This window comes from Culex quinquefasciatus, chromosome 1, assembly GCF_015732765.1.
Source record: "Culex quinquefasciatus strain JHB chromosome 1, VPISU_Cqui_1.0_pri_paternal, whole genome shotgun sequence".
NCBI lineage: Eukaryota > Metazoa > Arthropoda > Insecta > Diptera > Culicidae > Culex > Culex quinquefasciatus.
Genome location: NC_051861.1, coordinates 29,076,662 through 29,101,249, shown reverse-complemented (window position 1 = coordinate 29,101,249; position 24,588 = coordinate 29,076,662). Strand labels below are relative to the sequence as shown.

Below are 24,588 nucleotides of genomic sequence, written 5' to 3'. Positions count from 1 at the left end.
ACATCAAATGCATGCGATCATTTTCATGAATCATTTTCTTAGTATTTACTTGGTGATGAAAGATAGTTCTGGTCAATACAGTTTTTCTAATGAACTCTATATTTTGACTGACAATTTTTAGAGTGTTGGGCAAGATTTTTGGCCAATAAAACGATATGGCATGGAACCATACTGAGCTTAGTACAGAAGTGTTCCAGTACCTCAAGAAGTAGAGCAGTTCTCTCAGATTTCGGTCATTCGATTTTTTTTTTGTGTTTTTTAATCCGACTGAATCTTTTTTGATGCCTTCGGTATGCCCAAAGAAGCCATTTTGCAACATTAGTTTGTCCATATAATTTTCCATACAAATTTGGCAGCTGTCCATACAAAAATGATGTATGCAAATTCAAAAATCTGTATCTTTTGAAGGAATTTTTGATCGGTTTGGTGTCTTCGGCAAAGTTGTAGGTATGGATATACACTTCACTGACAAAAATGATACACGGTAAAAAATTCGGTGATTTTTTATTTAACTTTTTGTCAATAGTTTGCAAAAAACACTATTTTTATTTTATTTTTTTCATTTTTTAATATGTTTTAGAAGACATCAAATGCCAACTTTTCAGAGATTTCCAGGTTGTGTAAAAATCTTTGACGGAGTTATGAATTTTTGAATCAATACTGATTTTTTCAAATAATCAAAATATTGGTCGCAAAAAAATTTCAACTCCATTTTTCGATTTAAAATCAAATTTGCAATCAAAAAGTACTTTAGCGAAATTTTTGATAAAGTGCACCGTTTTCAAGTTAAAGCCATTTTTAGGTAACTTTTTTGAAAATAGTCGAAGTTTTTCATTTTTTGAAACTAGTGCACATGATTGCCCACTTTTGAAAAAAAAAAATTTGAAAAGCTGAGAAAATTCTCTATAATTTGCTTTTTCAAAGTTTGTTGATAAGTCCCTTAGTTGCTGAGATAATGCCATGCAAAGGTTTAAAAACATGAAAATTGATGTTTTCCAAGTCTCACTCAAATAACCAACCATTTTCTAACGTCGATATCTCAGCAACTAATGGTCCGATTTACAATGTTAAAATATGAAACATTTGTGAAATTTTCCGATCTTTTTAAAAAATATATTTTCAAATTCCTCAAACCAAGACTAACATTTTAAAAGGGCGTTATATTGAATGTTTGGCCCTTTTTAAATGTTAGTTTTGATTCAAAAAATAAAAATGAAAATATTTTTTTTTAAAAGATCGGAAAATTTCACGAATGTTTCATATCTTAACATTGTAAATCAGACCATTTCTTGCTGAGATATCGACGTAAGAACATGGTGGGTTGTTTGGTTGAGACTTGGAAAACATTAATTTTCATGTTTTTAATTATTTGCATGGCAATATCTCAGCAACTAACGGTCGTATCAACAAAGTTCAAAAAGGCAAAATATAGATAATTTTCTCAGCTTTTCAAAAATATTTTTTTCAAAAGTGGGCAAACATGTGCACTAATTTAAAAAAATGAAAAAGTGCGACTATTTTCAAAAAAAGTTACCTCAAAATGGCCTTAACTTAAAAACGGTGCACTTTTCAAAATTTCAGTAAAGTACTTTTTGATTGCAAATTTGATTTTACATCGAAAAATGAAATTGAAAAAAAATTGCGAACAATATTTCGATTATTTGAAAAAATCAGTTTTAATTAAAAAATGCATAACTCGGTCAAAGATTTTTTGCATAACCTGGAAATTTCTGAAAAATTGGCCTTTTATGTCCTCTGAAACATATCAAAAAATGAAAAAAATGTGTTTTTTTTTTTCAAATCAAGTTTTAGTGACAGAAAGTGAAATAAAAAATCACTTATTTTTTTTAACCGTGTAACATTTTTTCCAGTGTAGTCCGTATCCATACCTACAACTTTGCCGAAGTCACTAAATTGATCAAAAAATTCATTCAAAAGATACAGATTTCTGAATTTTCATACATCATTTTTGTATGGACAGCTGCCAAATTTGTATGGAAAATTATATGAACAAACTAATGATGCAAAATGGCTTCTTTGGGCATAACGAAGGCATTAAAAAAGATTCAGTCGGATTAAAAAATACAAAAATTAAAATTCTTAAAAAAGACCGATTTCGTAGAAAATTGCTCAGTAGTTTTTCAACAAAATTTGGATTGTTTTATAAGTATGTTACCAATAATTATGAAAACATTGGTTATTATTAATACTTCCAATGACTTTGCCAATGTTTATAAAAATGTCATTTTTTAGGGGTAAATTTTGGCTGTAGTTTTTGCTAGCAGTTCTTATATTTTGAGTGAAAGAAGCAAGTAGTAATTTTATAGAGTCCCAGACTATGCCTCTACGCATTGTCTTACAATTTAAATGATAATGTTGCCACTCTAGAACAGCAAATGTCTAGAAAAATGAAAAAAATGACTGTAAAAATTAGAAAAATAGAAACAAAAACAAAGATTAACTAAACAAGATAAATGCAAATTAAAATATTAAAAAAACACAAGAAAAAAACAAGAGAAGTAAAGTTTTTCGTAGAATAAAAGTTGCTCAAAATGACCTCTCCTCAACACGGAAAAAATAAAAATTTTGAAAAAAATTGGGCAGTAGAGAATTAATGTTTGTTGCTGTTTATAAAATAGCATTTAATTCGTTAAGGTAGGTATTCAGATAACGATATGTTTTACAACTGTTGAGAAAATAATGAATTCGATTTGACAAAAAATTTGGCTTTACTCTTTTATTTTTCATTATTTTGAATCAATCGCCATAAAAATTCATTACCTTCCTTAAAGATTCCATAAATCACGCGCCGCCGTGAGTCATCCGCGCACCATACTTGTTCACAACAAAGCGAGGTGCTAAAGCTATAATCATCTCGCGGCGCTAATCTAGTGTCAAGAATCTTTTGTGCCGCCCAGCCCCAAGAACTCACCTCTGGTGACCAATAACTAGTTGCTTGCGCTCAGAATCACGTTTCGTTGCGGGGCGAGGTCGCGATAAATTGTCCTGACGATGCCGGCCATGAAGCGTGTGCGAGACCACGTGGCCAGTACTAAAATGCTGCAAAGGAAGGGTCAGTTCCATGCAAATTGTAAAGGGAACTGGTGGTGATCATAACTGAGGTGAGGTTAAGGTGACAAAAGCGTTCTTGATTCGTCATTCTCTTGTGGTCTTTGCGCGACATGATTCATTTGTTTTAATGACTATCGCTTTAAAGTTTTAGTGGTTATCGATATGAATCATTATCACTGCATACTGCAAGGATAAGCACAACTCGTTCAAATGTTACTCTAGAACATCGATAGGTCGCGCCAATCGTGAACTCATTGGCCGACTTGATTTCTTCAAGACAAAGATTGACCTGCCGCAGCGTTGAAGGGTGGCCAGATTGAGTCACTCTCGAGCAAACACGGCTCGTGTCTGGTGGTCGGCAACCTCGACACAGATGACGGAATACGTCGTCGTCGTGGGAACAAACGTTCTGTGCACCTAACGATGGACGGTCTTGTCTTAGTCATCCGGAGGCCGATGGCCGGCGTTTTTCGCAGATCGTTTGGGATGGTCAGTCAGTCGGTCGGCAGGTGAAATTTGGCAGAAGAGTCCGATAAAACACGCACTACAGGTCACTAATAGTAAGGGTGAGTCATTCGAGGAGGGAAGATTTCCCCCACCCCAAGTGGTATAAACAACGCGTAAACTTATTTGAGGATCAGACAAAAGATCACTCACCGTACCGTATCGTCAGCCTCAGACCTATTGGTGCAGGAAAATTTCGGAAATTTCCCTCTCTTCTACACTTGACAGGTTGTTTACATATACTCGAAGGAACACAGTTGATGAATTCACAGTAGGGTGGATTTGGATTGACTTAAGGTGAAGCCGTTGATCATTTTCGAAGAAAATTGATCATCACTATAAAATATTCTGTATTAAATTAAATTACACGAATTTCAGCACCAAAATGAATCAGTATGTGCCGGTTATTGCCTTCTTGAAGCCACTGAAAGAATTTTTGATCTAAATCAATTGTGCTTCAAAATTTATATAATTTTGTGGTACAGTCATTGACGTCTTAGTTGGCAATCATTGATTAATGACGATTGCTATAACTTTACAGGGAATGGGATAATTGTTACCAAAAGGAATCAGCATGTGTAGGGCACTATTTTAAACAACTTGTTGAAGAAATTTTGTCAAAATATTGAAAACGACGCAAAATTTATATCTTTGAACGAAAAATCATGACAATGATGGAAGTCTTCACGTTAACGCGTTTTGAGTTTTTTTTTGCACTAATGTTAATCAAGGCTTCCAAATAAATGGTTGCGCTTTGGTCAGCTTAGATTTGATTAGGAAATATCCTGATTTCTCAAATTACAAATTGTAACCACTGACGAACTTTCCAATATATAATTAACTTGCCCAAATCGACAACATGAGTAAACAAGCTCTTGTGGATTTTTACACGACAATAATTTTCCATTAGATAATCGAAACTACGGATTGTCAACCGGAGCGTTTGGTACGGTATGTCTACGCATCTTTCCTCCCCTGTAGATTCTGTGAAAAGCGGTTCTCAGAATCATCTCTGTGGTAAACACAACGCAGTAGGGCTGGCTGCTTTAATTCTTGTAATACATTATCGGGTTTTTTTCCGGGTGTACTGCAATTATTAATAATGACAAAAATAGTGCTTGGGGCGTAATGTAATCATAAAACTTTCCAGCATGTTTTCATTGGACTGGCTGCGTTTGTGTAAGATTAAATTTGATTAATATATCGAGACTTTTGATTGCTGTGTCTGGTATGTGCAAATAAATTGTTTTATTTAATACTCTTTCTTAAAATTCCAAACATACATTAAGTTAAAACAAAAGACCCAACATTATTTGAGCAACTCTCTACGAAATCGGCCGATTTCGACCATTTTTATTTTTTGTATTTTTTTATTTGACTTAAACTTTGTGGAGAAAACTTCAATTTTCGTGTTTCTTTTTCTTAAAGCGGCTCTATCTCAGCAAACCGAGGTCCAATCTTCAATGTCTCTTAGACAATTTTATAGCAAATTTTCTGAACCTTTCAAAAAAAAAAAAAAATATTTTAAGAAACAGTCACTCATGGTCACTATTTTTAAAAATTTAAAAACTGCAAATATTTCGCTAAAATCAAACTTTCAGTAGCTATATCTTAAAAACGGAGCCCTTTATCAAAAAATTTGTGAAGTACTTTTCGATTGCAAATTCAGTTTTGCATAAAAAAATAATGTCAACCATTTTTTTTTTTGCATGAAACTTCGATTTTTTCCAAAAATCACTATTTTTTTCAAAATTTCATAACTCGGTGGCAGTTTTTTTGACCATGTTTCTCTATGGCTCAAAAGTTGCGGATTTTTGTCCCCTAAAACTTATCCAAAAATCTCGAAAATCAAAAAATACGTATTTTGGGGAATTGAGTTTTAGTGAAAAAAAGTTGATAAAAAAATCTGCAATTTTTTTTTCCGTGTACCTATTTTTTTCTCAAAAGTCCACAACAATACCTACAACTTTCCTGAAGACACCAAATTGATCAGAAAATTCACTCAAAAGTTACAGCTGTTTGAATATTTACATACCATTTTTGTATGGACAGCAGCCAAAATTGTATGGAGACTTGTATGGGTGAACCAATGACCCAAAATAGTTTATTTGGTCATAGGGAAGGCCCCCACAAAGTTTGAGCCAAATCAAAAAATACAAATAAAATCCATTTCCGGTTTTGGTAGAGAATTGCTCATTTTAAAAAATAGGCCTTTCTTAAGCAGTGTAAATGATATGTTGAAATTTTAAAACTATTTTTATAATTAAAATAACAAATCTCATTTCATATTGTTGTGCATTTGTTTAATGTTTCCATAGTGCACTAATTGAGTGATTTTTTTTTAAGTTTGTACAAACCGACATCAACACGGCACTCTCGTAGAAAGATTCCACTCCACAACAAAAATAAAAATACCTTTATGCGATGGTGTGGTTCCTCGCAGAAAACACATTCACAAGCGATTATTTAGTGCTTACTTTGTAGAACCACCCCGAAACATTGAGACGGTGCTGCTAAAACGTTTTAAAATGGATTGTTATGTTAATTAGTTGCAATTTATTAGCATGGTATTTTTTTTTGTTTGCAATTAAATTTCAAAAAAGTTTGAAAAATTTAAAAAAAAATCTACAGCTCATTTAGTAAAATTACTGATTTTCTTACCCCGATAAAAGCTTCAATAAATTTACCAATAATTGTCTGCTTTTATTTGTATTTAGTAGGTTTAAGCTGCACTAATCCCATACGAATTAGCACTCGAGATTACCAGTAAGGTGACGCTGTTACATTGCAAACACACACACTCTTACACATATGCGATACGCCAGCTTCGAAAGGGATGCGCGCTCGCTCGCGAATATAAACACTGTACTTTGCGACTTTGCGACTGAGAGAGAGAGAGCCGTGTTGATGTCATCGCATGGCACAGACCTGACGACACTTTATAAAAGCCGGTTGTTGACGGTTGTTGATTCTACTCTGCACTCACTGGGAGTACTGCACAAACACGACGATGATGCGATTCCCGGATCTGCGGACACATGTCCTGCGGGGCGAATTGCCTGGTTTAATCGTTGTGATTATCTTATTATGGTGGGTAATTTTCCTTTGGCTAGTGAGGTTGAGTATCAATTTTTTGTGTCAAAACAGCTTTATGATTTTGTAGAATCCTAAATAAGCAAAAAATGTCTCAAAATGATAAAATATTTGAAAGGACTAAAAACCAATTATTGTAAACGGATTGATTTTCAATTTAAGAAATAATTTTTATATAGCAGAAAATTTCATATAAAAGTCACTATTATCATTGAAAATTGAACCAATAATTTCCGAGATATCGCCGGTTGAAAAATGAGGGTTAGTTAGGTGGTGGTTAGGTGACACTGTTAAAAACACATTTTCACTATTTTAAACTTAAGAGGCTGTATCTGAACAATCAACAGTCCGATAAATAATGTCAAAAAATGTAAGAATTTTCTCAGCTCTTGAAAATATTTTTGTAACAAGTGTTTTTCCTTCACATTACATTGTTAATTTGCGAAAAATTTAACATTAAAAAAACTAACTTAATCCATCTATGTGGTTGGTGCCTTCCTCACTCTTTCCAACGGGTGACATGTTGGGACACACACATTTGAACAGAAGTTTCATCTATTTGTTTAGATCCGGAATAACAAAGTACACAAATATCACTGAAGTGGTCATAATTTGAGACAGGGTTGCTGGATCATCAATGTTTTGGACTCGTTGGAAAGGTCTGTCAATTACCTAACTAACGATGGGTCGGTTGATAGATCCGGACATAGTTGACATGCATTTAAGTGAGATCTGGCTTTAAAATGGTACATAAATATCACTTAAGTAGTAATAACTCAAAACAGGGTTGCCAGATTATCAATGTTTTGGACTCGTTGGAAAGGAAGGCAAAACATCAACTAAAAATGCATATAGCTAGAAAAAAGAGTAATAATAAAAACAATAACTGTAAAACCATATTTCAAATTCATATCAACGGTACCTACCAGATTGTGCACCATCCTAAAGTTTAGCAGAATCGCTTTTTTAGCTCCCTAAATTACAGTTCAGGCTCTATTATCCGAAGGCATTGGAAAAATTTCACTGCGGGTAGTCGAAACATAAAGTAAAATCCGTTTTTCTTAATTTTGATTGTTGACCTTCAGTGTGACCCCTAAACTACGCTAAAGTGATTTTGAACTTTTAAACCCAAGAAGGTGGTTAAAATGGAAATGTTGAATTATTGAAAAAACTTTCTTTTTCTTAAAACGCAATTAACTATTCAAATTAGACTAAAATAGGGTCGTTGAACTCAAATTTCATGTTAAAAGCAAGAAAATAAAAAAAAAACTTAAAAACTATTTTTTGTCCGTGATTCCATTATCCAAGTCCCATGCAAATCTTCGGATAATCGAAACTTGGAATAATCGAATCTGTGCTGTCAAAAATTCGAAAACTAAAAAAATACGTCGAATTATTAAAAGTAGAAAAAATACTTTTTCCTTGTACCTGTTTTTAAGGTTATTTACATACGGCCTCTGACTTTGCCGAAGAAACCAAATCGATCAGAAAATCCATTTTCAAAAATACAGATTGATGAATATTTACATGCCCATTTTGTATAACTAGTCTGCACAATTGTATAAAGCCTTGTATGGGAAAACTAGAGATGCAAAATTGTTTTCTTTTAACATAGGAGCAAAGAGTTAGAAATCTCCAAAAATATGCAAAATTCAAAAAAATAACTCATTTTAACATTTTTACACAATAATTAATCAGTTTAAAATTAAAATAGGGATTAATATTGAAAGTTAGTTACAATACGATATAGACAAAATTAAAGACTAACCGATAAAAATTTATGCTAATTGTAAAACATCTTTTAATTTTATGAGAGACCAGCACACCCTCAACGTTGTTTCTTACAACCATTAGTATCAATACTAACATATAGATGGCTAGGGAAGATCAAAGCACTTCTCTGTTAGAGCTAAAACGAACGAGAGAAAGCTAAAAAGCTCACTAAATATTCTCTGAGCAATACGAGTGCAGCAGGAAAATGAAAAGTGGTCAATTTTTCGTTGGTTAAATTTCAATTATAGGCCGCAATTATGTGAAAATATATGATTTTTAGTAAATTTATCTCTGTTTAAGGTGGTATAGATAGTGCCTTTCAGTTTAGGGGCAATGATTGTCAATGATGGCTTTGAGTTCAGGGTCCAGAAATAGTAAATTGAAATGAAAATACTCACTATTTGTAAAATGTTTCTACAAACAACACAAAGAAAACCATTTTTGCCTTCCTCACCTTACTGAGGAAAGGCTATAAAATCACTCGAAAAACGAAATTCTCAATTTGACTTCCTTGACCCACCTTCAGAATCAAATTCTGAGCAAATGTCTGTGTGTGTGGTGGGATGATGATCAAAAAAAATTGCATTGGATTATCTCGGCACTGGCTGAACCGATGTGGACCGTACTGGTCTCATTCGATCCGTGTTGGGGTCCCATAAGTCGCTATTGAAAATTATAAAGTATAATTAAGTACTTTAAAAGTTATGCTAAAAAAACGATTTTTAGCAAAGGTCTGGAAGATTGTAAAAAGGGTGGTTTTTGTATGAAACCCCGTCATGTTATACAATTTTAGAAAGGTATTCAAAAGACCTTTCCAACGAGTTAAAAAGATTGAAGATCCAACAACCCTATCAAAAGTTATACGCTCTTAAGTGTTGTTTATATACTTTTTAGAGGCCGGATCTCAGATACTTTGATGAAACGTTTTCCGGATCTATCATTCGACATGTCGTTGGATAGGTTATCAAAAGACCTTGCCAACGAGTTCAATAAATTGGAAATCTGACAACCCTATCAGAAGCTGTAAGCACATAAGTGCCCTGAATTAAGAAGATCTGACTATCCATTCTGATGGTATGAATAATTAATCAAGTTTATAGTTAACACTGAAAGGTCCTCCCTTTTGTATCTATTTTGGATAGCATTACCCTCTAAATGTGAGGAAGGCACCAACCACCTAAGGGTGGATTAAGTAACGTATTTTTATTGAAACATTAGTTCAGGTTACTTGTAAACTCCTTAAGTTTATATATTTTTTTGCAATTGTCTGCTTTACATCTTATACTCTAAAAAATAACCCTGGAAGTTACACAAAACCCGAAATTTTAAAATGAACATTTTTGTTTTAATGAAAAAATGATCCCTCTGACTTATTGCAGATTCAAAAAGTGCATTAAATTTCCCATAATATGAAATGTGCCAAAATTGTTTACAGATGAGTAACAAAATAATTTCATCATTTTTTTTTGTATTTTTTTTCGATAAAAAATCTGTTTTAAGGAATTCTAAGTACGCCATCAAATTGGGCGTTCAATAAAAGTCAAATGGACATCACATTTCCAAAACATCAGCATTTCAGGCTGAAAATTATTGAAAAAACACGTCTTTTCAACTCTTGCACTTTTTATTTGAAAGTTTTTAAGTATTTTGATTGAGATTTTCATGCATCGAAACAGCTATTTTTTCTGCAAAAAAGAAGCTAATCCAATTTAATTGTTTAACCTTCATAAAACTGATAAACGTGTTAAAGGGGTTTAAAGTGATGAATTAATGAAAAAGATTAATCTAAACTTCTAATTTATTTGCTGTGTGAGACTAGCATGATTTTGGGCACTTCAGATCATTTTTCATTCCTCTGCGTAGAGCTGTTGCATGATTGTAAAGTATGAAAACGCCGTTTTCATAGCCTAGAAAAGTGAAGAGATTAAACAAACGACTACTCATTTTGATAAAATTTCACAGATCAGCTTACCACCATGAATGTGGCACGAGTTAGTTTGAAAAACTTTCCAGCCGTAATGAATATCGCATTTTGTGACCGGTAAATCATAAACTGGAGGCAACGTTGCTCTGAAATCGATCGATTGTACCATTTTATGTTGTAAATTGCCTCCGCAACCGAGGTGCTCTGTTGAAAATTGAAATTTGATTAGAAATAATCTTAATTTAAAAATGATCATAAACAGTACCGCATCCATCAACTCACTCCCCAGCACGGAAAATGAAAATATTAGAAAAACGTGGTAGTTCAACACGAAGGCCATCATTGCGAGCAGAAATAGGTCATCAACCTTTAAGTTGCGTTAATGTTGTTTTAATCGAAAAGATGTGAAATGCCTTATACTTACAATGCTAACAACAAACAGAACGAAACAGGTGACAGCAACACAAGCACTGTACAGTACCGCCATCTGAAGGTAGAGAGCCTTTTCGAGGTAGCAAACACTCCTGAAAATAAGTAATGGTTTTTTAATCTTCTCGAAAATACCCAAACCTTTCCCGACCTGTAGCAAACGAGATGCGTCTCCAGAATAGCCTCCAGCTCCTGCTGGTAAGCCTCCTCTTCTTCAAACTCATCCAGCCGGGCCACCCTAGCGGACACAATCTTGAACAGACAGGACACGTGGTGGATCAGGTTCCAGCAGAACGTCTCGTTCGCGGTAATCCCGATGATCATTCCGTACTGAACGGCGACCGAAACGATCAGCGTCGGCAGCCAGATCCAAAAGTTGGACTGATGATCAAAGAGCACGTAACTGTTGGGAAAAATTGTATGGTTGAAGATCGCACAAGAATCTATCCCAAAAACACACACACTTACTCTGCCTCTAGGACGGTCGCCGGAAGTTCCTCAGCATACCCAGTGAACACAAACCGACCAATCGCCAGTACTCCCGGCAGGCCACCGTACAGGAATATCCCAAACAAGTTCCCAGGGATGTAGTACCTCGCCAGAACCACATCCGCCCGTTCCAGGTGCTTCCTCATATCCTCACTGAGTTGACCATTGCGTGCGAACTCGTCGAGGGCACCCTGGACCTCGTAGAAGCACTTTTCCAGCGTTGAACGGCTCAGTGCGTGGGCAGAGATCCGCAGCACAAAGGCGGTCATCGCCATCACCTCGTGGACGGCCTTCATAACCAGCGTCAGGGGCCGGTCCTGGCGGCGTAGAACAAACATACAGGTCGGCAAGATGTACCAGAAGATGAGCGCCAGCAGCAGCGTCAGTGTCCTCGGGTGATATCTTGCAGAACCGGTTCCGTCCCAGAGACCGATGAGTTTGCACCACCGGACGGTTCCGACCATCATTGGAAAGGATGGAAGGTTGATGGACGACATTGTGATTGGTTCTGTTTTGAAGTGGGAGGAACATTTTCGTTTTTATAGAAAGAAAAGTGTCCATTCATGCCACGTGGCACTTGGTGAACTATGAATTTTTTAAACTTTTTTCTTAATAACATTCGAAGATTCTAGAACAAGATGAAACAGTCTGCACCTAACAAAAAACCTGTTTAAAAATCTGCTTACGTCAAATACAAATATATTTCCTTACTCACAATATTATGCTCATAGAAATTTCAAAAAAAGTTTTTACTGCAATTTTGTGTGTGTTTTTTTTAGTTGTTTTCTATGAAGGAATAACAATTCTACACGTGTTTGTGCCCATTTTATACACGTGCTCGTTGATTGCACGTGCTTGAGCAGATATGTTCATTTGATGAATGGAAAATTTGTGGCGTCCTGAAAATTAAATTTTCATTAAACTTTTCAGGATGAATTTAAAAAAAACATGGTAAAATTGGTATAAATTAAACCATTTTCCAGGACCCAAACATGTATGAGTCATCGCTGAAATTTTAAAGTTATCGCAGTTTAAGTTAAAAAAGTTTTATGTCTTTGCCATTTTCTCGATTTCGTTGAAAATCTCAATTTTTATTTTCCAAAAATCATATCTTGGAATCCTGTTCACGAACACCTTTCATTTTTGTGTGTTACGTAAAATTGTCCGAGGAATCAAATAAAAAAAAATCAGGCAGAGGCTCATTGGTCCAGACACCATCAAAACGTCGTTTTGAAGTTTCACTAGACCTTTTCAAAAGTTGCGCTAGATTTTTCGGTCTTCAGGCTAGTTTTCCCAGAAAGACCAGTCTTTCATTTGCGTCCAAGACAACTAAAATCGGTTGAATTGGCGTGGAGTTATGATTCTTTGAAAAATGTGGTTTTGCTAAAAATGAAGAAAATTGCCATTTTTGGGACCACACTAGCACGGTGTAGGTTACCCAAACGGCCAAACAGAAAAATTTGAGTCTGATCGCAAAACTTTCTTTTTCTCCAGAGCAATTCCAGCTAAAATCAGGCCATTGTTGTGTAAATGGAGCTGATAGTACTCTAAAACAACATTTGAGAATGGCGTAAGATATTTAAATATTTTTGTATTTTGCAATTTAAAAATTACTGTATCTAGAAGCCGTTGCATCGTATCAAAAAGTGGTCAAAGACAAACTTGTAGGAAATTGGACGAGCTTTCTGAAAAAAATACACTGAAACAAAAATACACGCCACTTCTATGAGATTTTTCAGTTTTTAAGTTTTAAAATTAAATTTGATGGTGATGTCACGATTTTTTTCGCTCAAAATTTTTGAGGAAATAGCCTAAAATGTTACAAAAAGACTCTCGAAAAATGCAGAATGGTATGTCTCTCCTTAACACTGGAACGCCCAACGCATGTCTAACTTACACGGACGCCCAAGCCTCCCAAAAAAGGTGGAACGGTAACTTCAACTCGCTGGTTCTCGGGCAAAACTCAACCAATTGGGACGATTCTTGTTCCCAGTGATTTTTAAGAATGTCTAGATGATCCTAAAATTTTGCAGAACTTGATTTGAACAAATCTGTAATTTCTGCGACCGAAAACATCGTTCCACCTTTTTTAAAACAACAGTCTCCGCGGAATTTTTGGCGATTTTTTTTACACGCGAGAAAAAAAAAGTTGGAACGATGTTTTTGATCGCAAAAATCGCAGATTTGATCAAATTAAGGTCTGGGAAGTTCTAGAATCATCTAGACATCCTAACTAATCACTGGAAAGAAGAATCATCTTGATTGGTTGAGTTATTCCCTAGAACCATTGAGTTGAAGTTACCGTTCCAACTTTTTTTGAGCCTTGGGCGTAGGAATGTTAAAAAAATACAAAAATCATTTACTGCAACTGTTTTTTTTTTTTGAAAAGTGGTCTAAACGTCAAAATTTTTCAGAATCGATAGTAGGAATCGATTTCTCAGACAATTGTACATAAAAGTCTGCATATTGACCATAGTCCTAAGTAAAATCCTTGGGAAGATACAGCGATTTAAAAAAAAAATGTTGAAAAAATAGGTTTTTTGGTTGATTTTGGCAATTTCTCAATGACAGACTTGATTTTTCTGTCTCGTAAATATTTTTACCGGAAAGCTCGTCCAATTTCCCATAAGTTTGCATTTGACAGTTTTTCAATTTGACTTGTCTTATTTTTTTCGTAAGCTTATTTAATATCCAGGTTTTTACCACACTGAAAAAAATATTCTATTTTCAGTTATGAGCAATGAAATTAAACGTATATATCTGTAGGCCCATACATTTATTTGAAATGCTGTCAATGACAAACTTATGGGAAATTGGACGAGCTTTCCGGTAAAAATTTTTACGAGACAGAAAAACCAAGTCTGTCATATAGAAATTGCCAAAAATCACCAAAAAAACAATTTTTTCAACATTTTTTTAAACCGCTGTATCTTCCCAAGGATTGGGCTTAGGACAATAGTCAATATCGAGACTTTTATGTAAAATTGTCTGAGGAATCGATTCCCACTATCGATTCTAAAAAATTTTGACGTTAAGACCACTTTTCAAAAAAAAATTTGTAGTAAATAATTTTTGTATTTTTTTAGGAGAGACATACTCTATTTCTTCAAAAATTTTGAGCGAAAAAAAATCGTGACATCACCATCAAATTTAACTTTTAAACTTAAAAACTTAAAAATCACATAAAAGTGGCATGTATTTTTGTTTCAGTGTCTTTTTTCAGAAAGCCCGTCCAATTTCCTACAAGTTTGTCTTTGACCAATTTTTGATACGATGCAACGGCTTCGAGATACAGCAATATTTAAATTGCAAACTACAAAATATTTAAATACCTTACGCCCGTCTCAAATGTTATTTTCGAGTTCTATTGCTCCCTACACACAAAAAGTGGCTGATTTTTTTTTATTTTTCAAGGAATTTTTTGATTGATTTGGTGTCTTTGGCATATTTGTAGGTATTGACGAGGACTTTGCTTTGTTTTTGACCTTATTTTTTATGTAAAATTGAATTTGCAATCGAAAAATACTTTACAAAAGTTAATTTAAAAATCAACAATTTTTTCGTGTATTTTTTCTGAATAGTCCTCATCATTACCTATAATTTTGCCGAAGAAATCAATCAAAAAATTCTTTGAAAAGTTAAAGTTGTTCGAATATTTACGTACCGTTTTGCCTTCCTCACTGAGGTAAGGCTATAATCCTGCTCTAAAATTGAACTTTTTATTAAAAGCTCGAAAACCCACCTTGATGTATACATATCGACTCAGAATCGAAAACTGAACAAATGTCTGTGTGTATGTGTGTGTGTATGTGTGTGTGTGTATGTGTGTGTGTTTGTGTGTGTGTATGTGTGTGTGTATGTGTGTGTGTATGTGTGTGTGTATGTGACCAATAATGTCACGCAGTTTTCTCAGCACTGGCTGAACCGATTTTGACCAAACCAGTCGCATTCGACTTGGTTTAGGGTCCCATACGGTGCTATTGAATTGTTTGAAGTTTCGATAAGTAGTTCAAAAGTTATGTATAAAAATGTGTTTTCGCATATTTTCGGAAGATGAATAAATGGCAGTAAACTGAACCAAACATCATCATGTTATACATCGTTATTTAGGTAATTGAAAGACCTTTCCAACGAATCTACAACATTGAAGATCTGGCAACCCTGTCTCGAGTTATAACCACTTAAGTGATATTTATGTACTTTTTTTGTTGCCGGATCTCATTTAAATGTATGTAAACAATGTCCGGATCCATCATCCGACCCATCGTTGGTTAGGTAATTGAAAAACCTTTCCAACGAGTCCAAAACATTAAAGATCTGGCAACCCTGTCTCGAGTTCTGACCACTTATAATGCCACTTATGAGCCCTTGAGTGATATGTGTGTTTTTTTGGATCAAATTTGTGTCCAAACCCATCATTTTACATATCACCCATTGTTGGAAAAGAGTGAGGAAGGCACCAACTACATAGGTGGATTAAGTTAGTTTTTAGCATAACTTTTGAAGTACTTAATTTAACTGCATAATTTTTAATAGCGACTTATGGGACCCCAAGCCGGATCGAATGAGGTCAAAACGGTCAAAATCGATTAAGTCAGTCTCGAGATAATCGAGTGACAATTTTTTTATCAACATCCTACCACACACACAGACATTTGCGCAGAATTTGATTCTGAGTCGACTCAGAATCGAAAACTGAACAAATGTCTGTGTGTATGTGTGTGTGTATGTATGTATGTGACCAACAAACTAGCTCATGTTTCTCGGCACTGGCTGAACCGATTTGACCCGAACCTGTTGCATTCGACTTGGTTTAGGGTCCCATAGATTGAGTTTTATACAGATTGAAGTTTCGATAAGTAGTTCAAAAGTTATGTATAAAAATGTGTTTTCACATATATCCGGATCTCTCTTAAATGTATGTAAACTATGTTTGGGTCCATCATCCGACCCATCGTTGGTTAGGTCATCATAAGACCTTTCCAACGAGCCTAAAACATTGAAGATCTGACAACCCTGTCTCGAGATATGTGATATTGATGTACTTTTTGGAAGCCGGATCTCACTTAAATGTATGTAAACTAGGTCCGGATCCACCATCTGACCCATCGTTGGTTAGGTTATCAAAAGATCTTTCGAATGAGTCCAAAACATTGAAAATCTGGCAACCCTGTCTCGAGATATGTACACTTAAGTGATATTGATGTACTTTTTGGAAGCCGGATCTCACTTAAATGTATGTAAACTATGTCCGGATCGACCATCCAACCCCTCGTTGGTTAGGTTATCAAAAGATCTTTCCAACGAGTCCAAAACATTCAAGATCTGGTTATTAAAAGACCTTTCCAACGAGCCTAAAACATTGAATATCTGGCAACCCTGTCTCGAGATGTGTACACTTAAGTGATATTGATGTACTTTTTTGTTCCGGATCTAAAAAATAGATGAAATGTTTGTACAATTCCATCACATCAGCCATTGTTGGAAATAAGTGAGGAAGGCTCCGACCACGTCGGTGGATTAAGTTAGTTTTTGTATGAACAGCTACCACAATTGTATGGAGTCTTTTATGGGTAAACCAATGACACAAAATGGCTTCTTTGGTGATAGAAAAAAATAAAAAATGACAAAATCGGTCGATTTCGTAGAGAATTGCTCCAGTCTGAAAAGGGACAGTGGTTTTCTGAACAATTAAAAAAATGAAATTCCTATCAGAAACTAATAAAAAATATCAAAATATTGTGCGGTAACAAGGCTAACATAGCTGCCCCAATTCACTCCATGTGTCCAGTTTCACTCCAGATGATGATAGTATAAGAAAAAATCCCAACAAAAATCCTGAAATACTTTTCAACAATGTTAAAAAATGTATTTAAAATTTAAATGGATTTTTTTATATTGTTTCTGTTTTGTAATTAAATATGGAATAAAACTGGAAAGTATACTTTCAGATAACAAATCATTAACATTTATTTTAGGTTTTAGCCAAATAAGGGCATTGAAGCATCCAAAATTAATTATTTAATAATGAGCCGAAGATTACAGCTGATCTGTTATCTTCTCTTCCATTTCTAAACTTCAATTTCGCACAACTGCCTCATGATTGTAAAGTACTGGAATGTGGTCTTTATAGCCTGTAAATTAAGCAGAATCAAATTGTATTAACTTAGTCAAGTACAATTAAACATTAAATACCACAGAAAACGACGCCCTTCCGAGGGCAAAAAACTTCCAAACCGTGATGGCCACCCGGCGCTGCGAACGCATCTGCACAAACATCAGCAGTTTTTGCTCCGAAGGCGTTCGCTCGGTCCAGCCACATTGATAGATTGCCTCCGAAATGGCTGAACTCTGCTGAGAAATAGGAAAAGCTTCAAAAAAAAAGTCATCGTGCACAATTTATTCAAGGAAATGACCGCTTCCGTAAGTTCCGTGCCAAGCATTGACAAATAACATCATCGCGATTATAAAAAAATCGTCGACCTGTAAGAAATTACAAATTATCATGTTTTTTTTGTGATTGTTTGGTTTAAAAATGAACTCCATACAATCGTTACCAAAAGCATCATGGCACACACTTTTGTCACAAAGGTACAGTAGAGAATGAACATTACAGGGCTCAAGACTGTCTCTAGACATAATGCGTTTCTGTAATAAACCAAGGGTTTCCAGCAAGGCCTCAGACTGGCAAGTAATTAATAATTACTTTGATTTTAAGCTGGTAATAAGGTAATAAATTAATTACTCAGTAATTCATGGTAACTAGAGTGATTTCAAGTAATTAATTGGTAAATAAAGTAATTTTGACTAATGAAAGTAATATTTATAGTGTACTTCTTCAACGAAACTTTTTGATTTTCATATATAATCTATTATAATAGTATTGATTTTTAATTTCAAATAAGAGCGTCACACAATGATTAAAAAAAGACTGGATTTATATGTAGAAGGCCTTATTCACCATAGTTCTTTCCTAAAACTTCCATACAATTTATTTTCAACATGTTGTTTAGCGAAGCTGATTAACAACAGAAGACAACGCCTTGATATATTACCCAGTGAAAAATGTTTTATGAATCCAAAATCTATTCATTTTTTTTAAATAATTGTAAAAATCCAAAGCTTATTTTTAAAAGGACCTATAAACTATTGTCTTTCAAATGTTTAAGATTGGCACAAAAATATAAATTAAAAAGCATAATTTAAGACTTTGAACATAACAATACTGCCTATCCTTTGCTTGATATTGAGTATTTTTTTTTATTTTATTAAATTTTAATTTTGAAAGAGCTATCGAATGAGCTATTTATAAATATTTTAGTTTAGAACCGTAGAAATAAATACTTAAATTTATTTAATATTAAATATTTTATAATGGTCATAGTGAAAAGTAATGAAGTAATTAATGTAATTAATTGGCAGACTGGCAAGTAATAAAAGCTTCTGGAAACCCTTGTAATAAACCAAAATTTTAATCAAACATTAATTGTTTATTTTATCAAATAAAATTACCTGTAAGCAGCGTCGTGAACGGTGACAATTTTCACCAGTCGTTTTTTGAATTCATCCGAGGTGGAACACTCGCCCAAGTGGGAGATCTCAAACTTGACCATTTTGAACAGACACGAAACATGATGCAAAAGGTTCCAATTCAAGCACTCGTTTGCGGCCAATGACGTCAACATTGAGTATTGAGTAGCGATCGATACTAATAGTACCGGTATCCACACAAGAATATTGGACTGGTGTTCAAACAGGACGTAACTACAAAAGAGAGAGAGAGCTTTCTTAGCTTTCTCAGGACACTCGAAATTACAAAAGCTTACTCAGCCTCCAAGATCGTGGGAGGAAAGGTTTCGATGTCTGCTCCCATCAGATATTGCCCAATGGCAATCAGTGCCGGAATATCACCGTAAAGCGAGGCATTACACAGCAAAGCCGTGGTGTAACTCCTGGTGATGAAGCTAGCCGAACTCACCAGATGTTCGAGCATTTTCTGCACCTCCACGTGGCCACTGTCGACGAACTGACCGAGCGTTTCCTGCACGTCCCAGAAGCACCTCTGCAGCGTTCCCCGATGGAGCACGTGGGCACCGATGCGTACCACGAAGATCGACATGGCCAATATCTCAATCATACCTTTCAACCGTATGGTCAGTTCCCGGTCCTGGCGGGTCACGAAGCAAATTTCCGGAACGATGTACCAAAAGGTCAAACTTGCCAGAGTGAATTTGGCCTGCCAGCACACCTTACCGAGGTCGGTGTCGTGCCACAGGCCAATAAACTTGCACAACCTCACGGTGGTCTCCATCATCGGGAAGGGTTTGTCTTTCTTGAACAGCATTGTACAAGAGTGGATTGTTAGCTTGGGGATTGCGGTTTTTATGCCTGAATGAAATAATTGGATAACAATTAAATTGTCAATTTGTTTGGGATAACGATTTCGTGAAAACATTTCACTAGCCGTTCATTTATTTGATGAATTTAATTGGAAGCGTTTATAGAAATTTTCCACTATTTTTAACTCAAGGAATCATACAAATCTGATGATCAACGAATAACACCATCCAGCAAAAAAAATCTCAAATTTCGCAGTTATTTAGTTGTACAGGTGTTTGGGAAATTTTATTTTGTATCGTGCTTATCTATTCTTCATTTACCATTCATTCATTAATTTGTGCGCAAAAAAAGTAATTTAAAAAAGTGAACCATGATGACATCGTCGTGCTATCTTGTCGCACCCACGGTTTAGACGCTCCGAGAAAAACGCGTTTTAATGTTTGACCTTGAATAAACGAAAACTAGAGCACGCAATGTAAACAATAACAAACACGTTTTTTTGGCTGTCCATTCTGTGCATTGTACCGAAGTTTGGTTGAAGTTGGTTGCTGGAGTCGCGAGTTATAACTACAAATGTTTACGGTAGTTTAACTTGTACGTGCGTCAAACGCGTTCTGACCTGAAATCCCTTTGGCCACCCAAGTAACATTTTTAAACCAACCAGCCACCACCAAGTTTTGGGCATTCACCGCAACCAACACGCAAGAGCTAATTAATAGGTTCTAACAGGGTTTTATGCCTCGGACATAAAACCGGGTGGAAATAAAAGCCGACTGGCTTTCAATAAGGTTTTATGAAAGTTTTAATAGAGGCTTGAAAACCAGAGCTCCTAAAAGAGCATTTATCGCTGCCAAATAGCAGTGCATAAATATGGCGCTAAACGCGTACTCTGATTGAATATGATTGACCGCCATCTTGATTGAAAAAATAGAAAACTGAAAATTTTTATTTAAATTTGATGAAAACACACATTTATGCTGAATTTCTGGTATAAATAATAAAGCGATAGATGTTTAAAAATATTTTGAACATTTTATTCAAAGAATTGCAATAATATTTTTTTTTAACAAAACACTATGATTACCAAATATTGATTCTTGATGAAGCGAGTTGAAGTTTTTGGCTCTATCTCCTCTACATTTATCAATAAAATTTCAACCGCAGCTGAATTTGAGCCATCAATTGCGAGAAATAAGCTTTCAAATTATTTGGATTACCTCTAATATCTGTTATTTATCATCGCCATTTTTGACAACCATCTCCATAATTTCATTTGGCAAGACGAAGACTTATTTTTGCCAAAATAAAAACTATTTGGCATAAGACGTTTGAAGACGTATGAAATGTCATTTTTTCATAACTCCTGACTAGGTTTTAACAAAGGTTTTATCAAGGCTTTGAGGATGTTGTTAGGATTCAGTTGTAATGCCTTGAACTATGTAGGTTTTATAAATAGGCCGTGACAACCTTTTGCGGAGGTCCTTTTGGGTTTTAAGTGGGGTTTATCAAGGTTCTGGGGAGTTTGTTTTTGGCTAAGGGGTTTTAATGTTGGTTTTGGCTGATAGGTTTTATAGCGGTTGTGACAGCTTTGATAAAGCCTAAAATGTTACTTGGGCAGTTGTCGCACTTAAGTCTAATAAGCGGTCGTGTTTGATTGATGCTGGATAATTGGAGTGTTTCTTGAAATTTACTAAAACCAAGTACACCAACGAGTAGAGCAACTTTTTGTGAACATTTCTGTTTATTTTCACTTTTACTTAAAGTTATTCTATTCCTTTTACAAGCATTTAAAAAAATATTTCCCAAATCTATTCTAATCAGTCGAGAATGCATCGGGCCACGCCCATTTTCCTTTTCTCAGCTTAGTTCTTTTTTCTTCCAGCGCTCTTTTGGGTCTGCTTAGTGCTGCCAATTGTGTTTTTAAGCGAACAGCGAACACTCACGAAAAGTAGCATGTATAGAGAAAGTTTCCTGGCATCACTGGCTCACTCCAACAGGCGCGGCTGGTGGTGTTAGTGGCCACCCTTTGTTCTTCATTTGCCTTCGCATCTCGCTCGGTTTTCTTCAGCCTTCGATTGGAATGGGTCGCCAAAAGTCGAACGTCAAAAGACTTGTCCCGTTTGTTGTTTTGATGGCGCTTGCTAGTTATTTACATATTTCGGAATTATTTTTCTAGTGAGTGATTAACTAATGTTCAAAAGAACATGTTGCCGCTAGTTGAAAGCAATTTCATATATTAAGTGTTATTCATGGCTGAAAGAAAATCAAAAGGGGGTTTTCAAATATTACGTGTAATATTTTCGGGATTTCCCCCTGTCCGGCACTTTTCATATACCTTTAACGGTGCACATCAACCAGAGCTGTTGCACCCAGATTTATGTTACAGAAATTTTAGTATCTTCAAAACTACGGGAACTATCGATATAATTTTTTATTCATCCCCTAAAAAACAGTCTACCATATAATTTATAACAAAGTTTGACTATTTTTACTATCAGATTTTTGCAGGATTGGGTCCGTAAGTTTGACTATTTTGGTAAAAGAAGACAACAACTTCCTTGGTTGCTGTGCAACCTTAAATGGGCTGTCACAAATTCAAAACCTCCCTCCTTCCCCGTTCCCCCCAGTTTTGGACGTAATTTCTGAAAGAAACAAAATTTCGGAAGGTCTATCAAAAAAAAAAAACTATTAAAATATCTGTTCAAGAAAACTTATGAATTTACTTTAATCTCAGAGAACTTCTTTATGAAAAAAAAAATATCTAAATTTGCTTGCTGGTGTTTGCACAGACAATCGGACACAACTTGAAGATTCAAAACTCAACACCGCAAATATTGCATCCACAGTAGGGAAACAATAAAAAAACGACTTTTAGGTTACCCCTGATTCAACATACGTAACTGTGCCAATTATCAGCCAAATCGGTTCAGGTTTAGGGGTCGCTATGGATCGTTGAAGTTCGCAAAAAAGTATGAGGAAAAACATCGCTTCAGAAATTGGCCGGCAGGTGGCGCAGGTCTCGCCCAAACCTGTCCAAGTAAGAGATTTTTGTAAGAAATTCAATTCCCAGCCACTTTGTCTTAGGGTGCAAGAAGATCTGATTTGAAAGTATGCTGCAAGCAAGTAGGTATAATCCAAGAATATTGAGGAAAAAAGAAAATCGAAGTATGCAGTATGAAAGGACTGAAGAAATCATCGATATACAGAGCAATATTGAGATCGAGAAGATCGACAACCAGACAGTCGACTGTATCTCAAGTTATTTACAAGCAGTTCCAGCACATTTGCTCAGAATTTGATTCTGGGTCGATATGTTTACGTGAAGGAGGGTCTACGGTGTCAAATTATGAAGTTCAATTTTCAAGTGATTTTATAGCCTTTCTTCATTGACCTGAGAAAGGCCAAATGCAAAAAGTTGAAATTGTTTTGTGGCTATAACTAAAAAAAGACGCATTTATCAAAATTTCAGTTAAATACTTATAAATTACAAAATTGTTTTACCTTTAAAAAAATCAAACAAATTTTCGAAGAAAATTTCATTAAAAAAAATGAAGCATTTTAAATAACTAGGCGGCAAAGTTTTCTTTCCCATTTTTCTGTGGCTCTAAAGTTTTGGGGGTTTTGTTGTTTTAGGGGACCGACTTAAGGAAATGGATTTTTTGTCAAAAAAGTTTAATAAAAAATCGGGAAAAAATAGTCATATTATGACTAAAACTTAAACCCTCAAACTTTGCCAAAGATACCAAATCGATAAGAAAATTCCTCCAATGGATACATTCTTGAGAATATTCACCCACCATTTTTATTCTATAGACAGCTTCAAAAATTGTAAGGAGCCCTGTATGGGTGAACCAAAGACACAAAATGGCTTCATTGGTCTTAGGGAAGGCCCCTACTGAGATTGTACCAAATAAAATGAAGTACAAATAATACCCATTTCAGAGTTTGTGTGGCGTGATCGATGCATGTATTTCAAATTAATAAGGTTTACTTTCGCATATCTGTGGTGTTGTTCGTAGTTTATTGTTGAAGTGATTCTAATTTTTTCCTCGTGGGAATCCAACCAATTGGTTTCAACCGGTGGGAAAAAATAAACTCGTTGGACCAATAAATGGAAAAGTCCATTGTTTAATTAACATATTTTTACAAAGGCCCTTGAACATCCTATTAGTACAAGGTAAGCAATTTAACTTATTGTTACAACAGTTATTTTGATTGAATACCCGGAAATTTCTGAACATTTTTATTACGATATATTAGCCTTCATATCGTTCGAACATTTTCATAAGTCACTCAACCGCCACGATGCCGGATGATGCCGATGGCAGTGACACTGTGCAAACTGGCCTGCCCAACGCTAATCACAGTAGCTAGTTTTGCGCTTTGGTACGTCCTGCCGGAAATCGGCTTCATCCTGAACCGCAAACGCTCGATTGCTCCCCTCATGAAGGCCTTGATTGAAGTACACTCAAATCCCGATGACCTGTTGTCAAACGAATGGGGTCACTTTTTAGTTTGACACCCTTTTACACGGAATTCACACACACTACCAAACGTTTGTTTTGATAGTGTGCGTGAGCGCCGTGTAAAAAGTGACAGTCCGTCACTTTTTAGTTTTACTTTACCCAACCAACCAACGGGGTACAAACTAAAAAATCGAAACTGGCAGCCAAAGTAAGAATTCTCAACAGTCGTTTCGGTAACATTCCTCGTTTGGGAAAATCTTTAAATATGCTGGGTTCGCAGCTAACCTCCACGGTAATCTTTCGATGAGCTTCGAATGAAAAATCACATTTCCGCCTAACCACTATCAAACTACTTTTTTCAGACAGTCTAGCCATTTCAGGTGCCGTCTACAACCTCCGAAACAACGATCGAGGAGCAGAGATACTTGTTGTTTATGCCAATGCGATCACACAAAATATCCGAACTTACTGTTGGCAAGTCTTCTTTTGTCAGTAGTG

At 35.3% G+C, this 24,588-nt stretch overlaps 2 protein-coding genes across 4 annotated transcripts; both read right to left on the bottom strand.

Annotated features, from left to right (window-relative positions):
* Window positions 1-10,222: 10,222 nt before the first annotated feature.
* Window positions 10,223-11,783, bottom strand: LOC6040693 (odorant receptor 94a). Its single transcript, XM_001849996.2, has 6 exons — window positions 11,264-11,783; window positions 10,947-11,198; window positions 10,791-10,890; window positions 10,632-10,733; window positions 10,415-10,570; window positions 10,223-10,349 (listed from the first exon to the last, which is right to left on the bottom strand). Exons 1-6 carry the CDS (start codon window positions 11,779-11,781, stop codon window positions 10,290-10,292), a joined length of 1,188 nt encoding a protein of 395 aa, XP_001850048.2. The 5' UTR covers window positions 11,782-11,783; the 3' UTR covers window positions 10,223-10,289.
* A 5,441-nt stretch (window positions 11,784-17,224) lies between these two features.
* Window positions 17,225-19,628, bottom strand: LOC6040695. Of its 3 annotated transcripts, XM_001849998.2 has the most exons (6): window positions 19,111-19,628; window positions 18,797-19,048; window positions 17,833-17,932; window positions 17,701-17,767; window positions 17,480-17,635; window positions 17,225-17,418 (listed from the first exon to the last, which is right to left on the bottom strand). In XM_001849998.2, exons 1-6 carry the CDS (start codon window positions 19,626-19,628, stop codon window positions 17,363-17,365), a joined length of 1,149 nt encoding a protein of 382 aa, XP_001850050.2. In that variant the 3' UTR covers window positions 17,225-17,362. The 3 variants fall into 3 exon arrangements, with proteins under 3 accessions (XP_001850050.2, XP_038104519.1, XP_038104520.1); XM_038248591.1 differs by lacking the exons at window positions 17,225-17,418; window positions 17,701-17,767; window positions 17,833-17,932 and having other exon boundaries at window positions 17,482-17,635; XM_038248592.1 differs by lacking the exons at window positions 17,225-17,418; window positions 17,480-17,635; window positions 17,833-17,932 and having other exon boundaries at window positions 17,693-17,767.
* Between the last annotated feature and the right edge of the window lie 4,960 nt (window positions 19,629-24,588).